Source organism: Anopheles arabiensis, chromosome X (genome assembly GCF_016920715.1).
Source record: "Anopheles arabiensis isolate DONGOLA chromosome X, AaraD3, whole genome shotgun sequence".
Taxonomy (NCBI): Eukaryota; Metazoa; Arthropoda; class Insecta; order Diptera; family Culicidae; genus Anopheles; species Anopheles arabiensis.
This window is the reverse complement of record NC_053519.1, coordinates 22,040,150-22,052,443: the sequence shown is the minus strand read 5'-3', so window position 1 is coordinate 22,052,443 and position 12,294 is coordinate 22,040,150. Positions and strand designations below refer to the sequence as shown.

General features: G+C 38.7%; 1 protein-coding gene across 1 annotated transcript; it reads right to left on the bottom strand.

Annotated features, from left to right (window-relative positions):
* Nucleotides 1-5,837: 5,837 nt before the first annotated feature.
* On the bottom strand, nucleotides 5,838-10,394 carry LOC120905737. The gene is made up of 2 exons (XM_040316775.1): nucleotides 9,683-10,394; nucleotides 5,838-6,193 (listed from the first exon to the last, which is right to left on the bottom strand). The coding sequence occupies exons 1-2, from the start codon at nucleotides 10,311-10,313 to the stop codon at nucleotides 5,838-5,840; spliced, it is 987 nt and encodes a 328-aa protein (XP_040172709.1). The 5' UTR covers nucleotides 10,314-10,394.
* Between the last annotated feature and the right edge of the window lie 1,900 nt (nucleotides 10,395-12,294).

The following is a 12,294-nucleotide window of genomic DNA, read 5'->3' as shown; positions in this document are numbered from 1 at the left end:
ATCCTAGTGTCGACAAAAATGTAAAAAGGGATAATAAATTTAAACAACCTAAACACCTTGAAATTAGACCATTCAATAACATGAAACCATCTTCAGATCGTACAAAAATTGTTCCCATGGATGTCGATCAATCCTTACGGTCCAATATGAGAAACAAAATTTTCTCGCATACAGCCGAAGAAGATGACGGAAAAACAATATCAGAAGAATCCGATTCAGACGAAGAAACCGATAATGAAGAAGATGTAAATTTTCAAATTACTGCAAACTTAAACCCACCGAGTTAAACGCAATTAACGGACTACCCTTTTACACAACAAAATTAAATGGCTCAAACATCAAACTTTTAGTAGACAGCGGAGCGAACAAAAACTTTTAAATCCAGAATTAGTTCCACTAACTCAAAGAGTGAAATGCGAAACAATCACCATAAAAAATAAAAATGGTAAGTTCAAATCACAAGAATGCACATTCATAACCATTCTAGATAAAAAATTAAAATTTTACCTTTTCAAATGTCATAATAGACAGCGTAGACAGGTAGACAGCGTCATTCAAAATATGACGGAATACTCGGATACGAATCACTCTCCGATATGGAAACACTAATTGATACAAAAAATCATAAACTTATTCTACCCGATCGTACAATCGACTTAGAAATAAGAACATTAGAACCCCCTTCAATTACATTAAATGCTAATAATTCTCAAATTATAAAGCTTCCTGTTTCTCAAACAAAAGGAAACATTTTTCTTCCAAAAGACATTCAAATAAAAGATGCAATAATTCCTTCAGGCGTTTATAAAGCAAAACAAGGATATGCTAAAGTTCTTGACAGGAATTACGGCGACACATTAACATTTCATTGGACTAAACCAGCAAAAACATATGAATTAGACAAAATGATCGAAATAAATCACATGAGCACACACCCATATAATGATCATCCGCAAAATTACATAGCAAATCTCGAAAATTTAATTCGCACCGATCATTTAAACAAAGAAGAAAAACATAAACTTTTCGAAATTCTTAAACAAAATCTAGGCATCATCCATCAAGAAAAAGAAAAACTTTCATGCACCACCGCTATTAGACATCGAATAAAAACTAAAGACGATATACCCATTCACACAAAAACTTATAGATACCCCAATATTTATAAAGCAGAAGTGAATAGGCAAATCGAAGAAATGATTGCTGACGGTATTATCCAACATTCTATATCCCCATGGACATCCCCAATCTGGATAGTCCCTAAAAAATCAGATGCAAGTGGAAAGGAGAAATGGCGCATCGTGGTTGACTATAGAAAATTGAATGAAAAACGATCGATGATCGATACCCTATTCCCAATATAGAAGAAATTTTGGACAAGTTAGGTAGAAGCATGTACTTCACTACACTTGATTTAAAATCCGGCTTTCATCAAATTGAAGTTGATAAAAGGATAGACCAAAACAGCTTTTAGCACAGAAAAAGGACACTTCGAGTTTATACGAATGCCCTTTGGCTTGAAAAACGCACCTGCTACTTTTCAACGGGCCATGAATAATATTTTAGGTGACCTTGAAGGAAGAAACTGTCTCGTATATCTAGGTGATATTATTATTTTTGGTAAATCACTCCAACAACATTTGGATAATTTGAATAGAGTGTTGAAAAAATTAATTGAATCAAATTTAAAGGTCCAATTAGACAAATGTGAATTTTTAAGAAAAGAGTGTGAATTCTTAGGACACATCGTAACTCAAGATGGCATCAAACCAAATCCAAACAAAATAGAAAAAATATTGCATTGGCCCATACCAAAAACAACAACCCACATTAAAGGCTTCTTAGGAATCCTTGGTTATTACAGAAAATTCATAAAAGATTTTTCAAAACTGACCAAACCTCTCACAAAATGTCTTAAGAAAGGTTCTAAAATAACACATAATGACGAATTTATAAATTGTTTGAACGATTGTAAACAAATGCTCACTACTGATCCAATTTTAAAATATCCTGATTTTAGCAGAAAATTCATTTTAGAAACAGACGCAAGTGATTTCGCCCTTGGCGCTGTACTTTCACAAAAATTCGAAGATGGTAAGGAACACCCAATCGCTTACGCTTCTAGAACGCTTAACGAAACAGAGTGCAACTATTCAGCTACCGAAAAAAAGCTACTCGCCATTGTTTGGGCAACCAAGCATTTCCGACCGTACATTTTTGGAACAGTTTTTGAAATAAGAACTGACCACAAACCTCTTGTTTGGCTAAGACAGAACAATGATTTAAATAGAAGACTTCTTCATTGGAAACTGGCCTTGGAAGAATTCGAATTTGAAATTAAGTATAAAAAAGGTACTCTTAATGGAAATGCAGATGCACTATCCCGCATAACGGAAAACCCTGCTTTAACATCCGAATTAAATGCAAATACTGCCTCTAATAATACTGACACTATGACGCAACACTCAGCAGATACTAATGATGACGAATTCATCCCAGCAACTGAAAAACCACTAAATGAATTTAGAAATCAAATGATACTAGAAGAAAATAATAATGATTCTCGAGAAGCAATTACACTTTTCGGAAATTATCATAGAATAACAATAAAAACACCCCTTTTTGGACCAGCTATGTTGATCAACATAATCAAAGAATATGCATCTCCCAAATGTGTTACTGGCATTTGTTGCAGCGAAAAAATCTTACAAAACTTACAAATTATCTACAAAAACTATTTCTCTCGCGCAAAATCGATCAAACTATTTTGGACAAAAACAATTTTAGAAGATGTAACTGATGAAATTGACCAGGATTTGATTATTGAACGACAACATAATGCAAACCATAGAGGAATTATTGAGACCAAACTACATATCTCTAGAAAATATTATTTTCCAAACATGAAAACTAAAATTACTAAATTTATTAACATTTGCAAAATATGTCAAAAGCTAAATATGAAAGACGCCCATATAAACAAAAATATCAAATTACTGCCACTCCTAAAAACCTTTGGAAATCGTTCATATGGACATCTTTATAATTAGTGATAAACATTTTCTAACCCTTTGCGATAAGTTCTCAAGACTAACCATGGCGATTCCTTTACAATCAAGAAACGCTATACATATACTAAAAGCACTAACTCAATTCTTCGCTAACGTTGGAAGACCTTGTTTGCTTGTGATGGACCAAGAATGTTCGTTTAAATCCACCACGATCAAACAATTTCTTGAAGAAAATAATATAGAATCTCATTATACAAGTGTTGGTCAATCCTCTTCAAATGGAACAATAGAAATTGTCCATAGAACAATAAGAGAATTGCACAACATAATCTCACTACGAGATTCTACAAAAAATTTATCAACTACTTCAAAAATTAATTTGGCAGTCTCAATTTACAATGATTCTATACACTCTCAAACAAACATATCCCCTAAAGAACTATTTTTCGGCTTCAAAAACGAAGATCCTATCCCTGAGGACCTTCAAGAAAGAATTAAACAAAAGAGGAACTTTATAGAGTGTATGCCACAAAACAAAAAGAAAAAAAATCCAAATACATAGAAAAATTAAACAAAACACGAGAAGAACCAGAACTATTCAAAGACAATGACACGATCTTCGAAAGGAAAAGAAATAATTTAAAACACGAAGAAAGGTATCGTGAAACGAAAGTTTTCGATAACCTAGTTACAAATATTTTAGACCGAAATGGAAGAAAAATTCATAAATCAAAATTGAAAAGGAAACGAAAAACCTAACATACTATTTAAATTCTTTCTCATCCTTACGGAAATCACAGCTGAATACTATAAAAACTAAAAATGAAATTTGGAATGATTCATTTCCTCATAATAGTTTTAACAAATTCAAAACTTATAACAGTAACAATTTATAGAAACTAACCTTAACTATATTCAGAATTTAGCCAATAATATAAGCCTAACCAACCATCTTAAGGACACCTTAGACTATAAAATCCTATCAGCTTATAAGAAATTAGGAAATATAAGACCAAGAAAACAAAAGAGAGGCATAATAAATGGTTTAGGAACAATTATAAAAATAATCGCAGGAAATCCAGATCAAGAAGATTTGAACATAATTAACAGCAACTTAGAACATTTAGAACATTCAGAAAACAAAATCATATCCAACATTAACGCTCAAGTTAGAATTAATTCAGAAATAGAAAAATCAGTGAACAAAATAACACAAACTCTTAAAAAAATCGAAAATCAAATGAATAATCAGATAAAAGTCGTAAAAACTGAAATAGAACAAGTAAATCTTATCCTGAACATTGATAACATTGTACAACTGCTAGAAGACATAGAAGAACAGATCAGCTTTGCTCGTTCTAACATAATAAACAAAAATATTCTATCGTCAAACGAAACGGAATATATATGGCAAACATTAAAAGATCAGAAAATATTTCTAAATTTTAAAGAGGAAATTTCACAATATGTTTCATGCATAGTTACAGCAATAGGTAAAAAAATATTTCTTGTAGTAAAAATACCGATAGAAGAGCGAAAAGATTATGACCTCTTACGAATGGAAACTCTAAACGTAAACAACACCCGAGTAGAGACGGATGTAAAATTTGTAGCCAAACATAAAAACACCATTTTCAATGTTAACGAGGAGTGCACGATTTGCAACAACCCACAACCGCTAAACGACAAGTGTATCTCAAATATCATCAGAAATCATCCATCTAAATGTACCACCACCACGAGCTCCGAGCATACGTTAATACGAGAAATGAAACCAGGAGTCATTCTAATCGATACCACCCTTGGAGTGCCAGTCATTGATTCATGTTCAAACAGCCAAATAATAGCAGTACCCACACTAATTGAAACCGGCAATTGCACCGTAAAAATCTTAAATAGCACATTTACTGCGCATATTGATGTGTTAGACCAAGAAGACTACTTCCTACCCTTAACTGGCAGCAAAACAGAAATAACTCTAAACAAGCCAAGTATACAAGATCTGCACACAATGCATATTAGTAACATACATCAACTCCATACAATAACACTCCGCTTACGCACGCATACAATTGCAGGAGGGATATTAATTGTTGTTCTAACAGGCTTTCTTATAACTGCATTTTGCATCTACAAACACAAAACCAAGCATGCAGAGAAGAAAATGTCTACCGAAGCTATTCACAACATCATCCCACTGCAAACGTCGGTAAGTCGATCGAGGACGCTCGACGTTTAAGGAGGGAGGAGATATGTACACATGCGCTACGCGCTATGATACAGGTGCTGAGTAAGAAAACGGTCGCAAGCGAGCCATCGATGTTACTCCACGCGCGGAGTCAGGTTCCAACGGGAACTCCACTGGAAGTAGGTTCCCACGACCAGGTGTGGTGTCGTATGTTCAGACGGACCGAGGCAACATGATCATCATAAACGTGGACGACAACGTGACCGGCAAACCTGGCAGCACCGAAAACACCTGCCTAGCTAAATAGTACCGAATCCAGAAGTTAGCTTTAGTCTTAGTTTAGCAGTTCGCAAATAAAGATCCCCAGTAATATTTTTTTTAAACTTACTCCGGGCTATCGTAAACATAATTATATATATCTGTGCATCCGAAACCTCAGCTGAACTGAGAATAAATCAGCCTGCACAGTGAGATCCGTCATCATAACATCATTTAATGAAATATCATTCACTTTAGCCGATGCATCAAATACAACCCGGCATTTAGTGGTATTCTTGCTGGGGTTCAAAATTGCATGGTGAGGAAGGTACCACTTTTTAACTTCAGCTAAATCGACTCATCGACAGCGTCGATCGACTTCAGTCAATCGACAGCGACTCATCCACCTCGCGACAATGGCCCATAGCCTTGTATTCCTCCATAAACATGGAATACTGCTCCTTCACTTCTGGACGGCGACTTAGCTGAGCTTCCAAAGCAAAGAATCTACGCAAAGCCATCGAACGTGAGTTGCCAAGTTTGTCAACTGTTTCCCTTAATGGAAGCCGAACGATATACCTACCGTCCACATCGCGATGATGACTTTTCTTAAAATGTTCTTCACATTGTTGTGCTTCCGTTTGAACGCACTGTTCGTTAGAAATCTCTTCTATTTCCCAAAACCTTTGCAATAACTGATCTAAATTATCAGAAACTGCTATGTTCGTATGAACACTTGAAGAACGTCAAACGTCAAACTCGCAACGTAAAAGACGCATTCGCATATAGCTCAGTGTATTTTCTTGAAAATCGCGCTGTTTATCATACTATTTTCCGGTTTCTGTATAATCACAGTATTTTGGAACACGGTTCCATTATCGTTCAATAGTGCGTTTGTCTCTGCTGACCCAAAATACTCCCGTAAATTTCGTTTTTCGGATCGCATCTGAGTTCGCGCGTCCTGACCGCCATCGCTCTTGTTGCTGCAACGACAACCTGCATCGTTCCCGCAGAATGGCCCGTATTTGCAACGCCTGCACTAATTGCACTTACCTGACGAATGTTCTTCCAGCTACAAACGATATTCTTTCTGCTGAGGCAGTGCTTGACGAAGGGTGCACGCAGCTTGATGATCGTGAGACCAAAACAAACCATCGCCATAGAACGGACACTACACTCACACAATCGCATGACTATCATGTCAATCCTACAGGGGTCGCCTGCCGTAATAATCAAGGACGAACAATGACGAATAATGACCTTAGCATTTATTACCAAAACGTTCATGGACTACGCACTAAACTTGAGGATGTGTACATTGCTTCTAGTGAGCTTGATCATGATATTATTGTTCTCACAGAAACATGGCTTGATGATACCATACTTTCGCAGCAAGTAATCTGTGACAAATACGCTATCTATAGAAGCGATAGAAATGCTAATAACAGTGCCAGACAGATAGGTGGTGGTGTCCTGATTGCTGTTTCCAAACGTCTCAAATGCCTTCCTGTGCACACCAATATAACGAGTATCGAACACTGCTGGGTTAAAATCCTGTTGCCTTCAAGTAAAATATTTGTCGGTGTAAGTTACATCCCTCCTGACCTTAGTACAAATACTGCAACTATGACTGCTCTCGACGAGGCTCTTGATAGTGTGAGTGTTTCTATGAACGACAACGATACGATGTGTCTGTTGGGTGACTTCAACCAACCAATGATCTCCTGGCGTGCTATCGATAGGCACTATGAACCCGCGTCATCCATGCCTGGTCAAAATCGCTTTTTGGATTTGATAAATTATCATTGCTTAAAACAAATCAGTGGCATAGTAAATGACCTAGGAAGGCAATTGGATCTTGTGTTTGTTTCAAATGATCTTGAAGATAGCGTGCCTGTGCAGTCAGTCTATGTCTCCCTTGTCGCGATTGTTCTGGTTGATAACCACCATCCACCATTGGAAATCAAGCTGCAGTTTTCCCACACTAGTTCAGACGATAATTCCGGCATAGTCTTGCCTGGTGCTGTATCTGCTTATAATTTTGCCAGAGCTGATTTTGTTAGCATAAAGCAAGCGTTGAGGGACCAATCAGTGTCGACTGGACTTCGAAACATGGATGTAGAAGCTGCTTCTGAATACCTTACGTCAGCAGTGTCAGACATTATTGAGCAATTCGTACCTAAACGAATATTTACAAATTCTCAACCATGGTGCACTAGATACCTTAAAAGGTTAGAAAGAATGCGTCGTTCTGCGTATCGTATATTCAGTCGTACATGCAATGAAGCCGATAGAAGCAATTTCCTGGAGGCTGCAAGAATCTTCAAGTTTCATAACCGAAAATTGTATGCTAATTACATTCGCCGTGTCCAGATATCCATTCGGGCATGTCCAAAATCATTTTGGAACTTTATGGACCGTAAGATGAAACGTACTTCCCTCCCATCATGCATGACACTTGATGGTCGATTGTTTACTGACACGCGAGAAATATGTAATGGTTTTGCTGAGCTGTTTGCGCGTAGCTGCACGAGCTTTCCCGAACAAAACCAGAAGGTAGAGGAAGCGTTACGTTTCGTGGCACAAGACTCCGTTGACATTTTATTGCCTTCTTTACTATCGATGATGTTTGTTCAATGGCTTCAAAGCTGAAACCCTCCTTAGCCTCTGGACCCGATAACATTCCGGGAATAGTTATCGTATCATGCATCGATGAATTGGCTTCACCACTAGCATCCATTTTTAATAATTCACTTCGCACTGGTTTCTTCCCTGACCTATGGAAAAGTCATGGATATTTCCCGTTTACAAAAAGGCGACAGAACTTCCATCTCAAATTATCGAGCTATTTCGATGCTATGTGCTCCCAGTAAGCTGTTCGAATTATTAGTCCATAAACATATAATGCATGGTGCTATTAACATATTTACACCTTTGCAACATGGCTTCCTACCTGGACGCTCCACCGTCACAAACCTAGTGCAGTTCTTGCATTTTACTTACAAGCAGCTAGACAAAGGGTTCCAAGTAGATACTGTTTACACTGATTTTCACTCTGCTTTCGATAGCGTCAATATCCATACCTTGACTAGCAAACTTTTAAAACTTGGTTTTCATATCAGCATAGTTAGGTGGCTGAATTCGTATCTGTCGCGTCGTTCAGTACGTATTAAGATTGGAGATTGCATCTCTAGTGAATTTAGCAGGGTCTCTGGTGTTCCTCAAGGCAGCATTTTAGGGCCTCTATTATTTAATCTCTTTATTAATGACATTGTTTACGCTATACCTGACTGCCCGGTGCTACTGTACGCAGATGACCTTAAAATGTACTTTCCTGTGCGTAGTTCTATTGACTGTCTCCGATTACAAGGCTTTCTTTCTGTTTTTAACCTTTGGTGTTCCTTAAACTGTTTGTCACTCAATGTTAGTAGTGCTCGGTCATTTCGTTTACTCGTGCGAGAACTCCATTATGTTTTAATTATATTCTTTCTGACACTTTATTGCCTCGATCTGAAACTGTTAGGGACTTAGGCATTATATTAGACACGAAACTTGTTTTAGACAAACAATTTGACGACGTAATTGCTAGGGCTAACAGGACTCTTGGACACATAATTAGAAGTAGCAAAATGTTTCATGACCCTCTCTGTTTAAAATCACTTTACTGTTGCCTTGTTCGTCCTTTGATTGAGTACGCTTCAGTTGCTTGGTTTCCGGAGCAAGTCACTAGAATTGAGAGGCTTGAGAGGATCCAGCGAAAATTTACCCGGGTAGCTATTAAGCGGCTTCCGTGGAGACATAACGACGTGCTACCAGCTTATCATACGAGGTGTCAGTTGTTAGGGCTTGAAACTTTGGAAAAGAGAAGAATGGTTGCCCAAGGAATTTTTATGTTCAAACTATTAACTGGAAGAATCGATGCACCTCTATTGCTAAGTCATGTAAATTTGTATGTCCCTACTAGACCTTTAAGAACTCGACAATTTCTAATAACTGACTTTCGCTATCGTCTTTTCTGTGCTAGGAATCCGTTGTTATTAATGTCCAAGAATTTTAATTTATTTTCAAATTTTGTAGACCTGTCCTTTAGTGTACCGAAATGTACTAGCGTCATTCGAGATTGCATTACGTCTAATTTTAGGAACACATAGTTTATAAGACATTAGTTTAAATTGTGTATGTAGGCCATGGAGGCTCGATACTCTATAATAAATAAATAAAACACCTTCACCAATGTCACTGCTGTCGATACAGCCACCAATCACCCATCCTAATTCAGTGTCCATCACAACTGGAAGTTCATTCGAGAGCTTGACGAACCCTGACTTCATGATGAAAGGTAAACGATCCATGCCAATAAGCAAATCTATTGACGCCGGCTTGTTAAAGTCAGGATCAGCTAAGTCAAGATCACTTGGTATTTTCAGATTATCAAAACTGAAATAAGACGCTGGAAGGGTTCCCGTTATTTCATCATACACAAGACAGCGCAAGTCAACAGTAAAGTTTCTACACATTGATTTTACAATCACCGAACAACACTTGTTTACTGGTGACTTAACGTTCCCGATCCCTGACACTGGCATGTTAGTATTCACCATTCGACACCCCAATTTATTCACGAGCTGCCGTGTTATGCAGCTTATCTGAGAGCCGCTATCCAACAATGCTCGGCAACGCACTAACCTTCCGCCATTGGCTATTACGTTCACTAGAGCTGTTTGTAAGATTACACGCACTCTCGGCAACGTTGAAACCCTTGAGTGCTGGCTCACACTAAACACTGCCACATCGGAATCTGGCACTTCATCGGATGCTGTTTGATTCACTACACTCTCCGCTTGATCGTAATGCATGATTGTGTGATGAAAACCCGAACACCTTTCACACTTGATCTGTGACTTGCACCGATTTTTCCAATGACCATACTTCAAGCAAACAAAACACAACCCTTTGCAGCCTTACAAACCGCACACTTTTGTTCTCAAGCACTGATACACGATTCTTCAGGAACGTTATAGTGTCTTCGTATTTCGGGAACTCGTTCCGTGATACAGTTGACTCCCATTGTTTGCGCGTTTCATTGTCCAAGCACTGTGAAATAATGTACACCACAAATTTCTCACTCAGACCATCAAAACTCTCACCAAGAAACTTCAGATTCGCAACATGTGTCTCTATACCCGTCACCAGTTCACGCAAACACTCATAATTTTCCTGCTTCATCTTTTCCGTATCCAAAAGTCCCTTGATGTGCAAGTCCACTATCCGTCGTTTGTCGTCGTACTTTTCTTCGAGCAATTGCCATGCATGATCATAATTGCCATCACTGATCGTTTTTGCATCAATTATCATTGATGCTTCACCCGTTAGAGCTCTTTCCAAATGATAGAGATTGATTCGTGGTTCTTCGTTGGTTTTATCAACCACGTCCCGAAACATTACCTTAAACTTTGCCAATCCTCATATCGTCCGCTGAACGATGGAATGGCACGCGGCAACGATGGAAGCCCGCCAAAATTGGAAGCGGTTCCGGAAGGTAGGTGCAAAACTCCGACCTCGGAGCCGTCTGGAGCCGTCCGGAGCCGTTCGGAGCCGTCCGGAGCCGTCCGGAGCCGTCGGAGCTGTCTGGAGCCGTCGGAGCCGTCTGGAGCCGTCGGAGCCGTCCGGAGCCGTCCGGAGCCGCTAGTCGGCAGCCGGAGCCGTCCAGAGCCGGCGGAGTTGTGGGAGCCGTTGGAGCCGTTGGAGCCGTCCGGAGCCGTCGGAGCCGTCGGAGTAGTTGTAATAGTCGGAAGCATTCTGAAGCGCATTAATTTCTCGATATTAGTGATAATTTTATTGTAAAAAACAGCTCACGAGTAAAACAAGAGTCTTTTTCATTTATTGATATGAAGTTGTTTTGTGTGTGTTTTTTTTTTTCAAAAATAAAGCCAAAAATAATTGTTTGCTCCGTATATATATATATATATAGGAAAAAAAACGAATCATCAATTCCTCTCTCTCTCTCCTCTTCAGCTTCCGTTATCAACGGAACATATAGATATATATAGATATAGATATAGATATATATATATATATATATATATATATATATATATATAGATACATATATATATATATATATATATATATATATATATATATATATATATATATATATATATATATATATATATATATATATATATATATATATATATATATATATATATATAGACGGCTCCGGACGGCTCCGACGGCTCCAGACAGCTCCGACGGCTCCGGACGGCTCCGACGGCTCCGGAAGGCTCCGACGGCTCCGGACGGCTCCGGACGGCTCCGGCTGCCGACTAGCGGCTCCGGACGGCTCCGGATGGCTCCGGACGGCTCCGGACGGCTCCGAACGGCTCCGGACGGCTCCAGACGGCTCCGAGGTCGGAGTTTTGCACCTACCTTCCGGAACCGCTTCCAATTTTGGCGGGCTTCCATCGTTGCCGCGTGCCATTCCATCGTTCAGCGGACGATATGAGGATTGGCAAAAGTTTAAGGTAATGTTTCGGGACGTGGTTGATAAAACCAACGAAGAACCACGAATCAATCTCTATCATTTGGAAAGAGCTCTAACGGGTGAAGCATCAATGATAATTGATGCAAAACGATCAGTGATGGCAATTATGATCATGCATGGCAATTGCTCGAAGAAAAGTACGACGACAAACGACGGATAGTGGACTTGCACATCAAGGGACTTTTGGATACGGAAAAGATGAAGCAGGAAAATTATGAGTGTTTGCGTGAACTGGTGACGGGTATAGAGACACATGTTGCGAATCTGAAGTTTCTTGGTGAGAGTTTTGA

Bases quoted from the DNA above. Each gene is read 5' to 3' on its own strand.
- LOC120905737 (XM_040316775.1), bottom strand. From the start codon at position 10,313: ATGCATTACGATCAAGCGGAGAGTGTAGTGAATCAAACAGCATCCGAT. The intron at 6,194-9,682 runs GTGTTTTATTTA...GACGTTCTTCAA, and splicing joins CAGCAGTGACATTGGTGAAG to GTGTTCATACGAACATAGCA.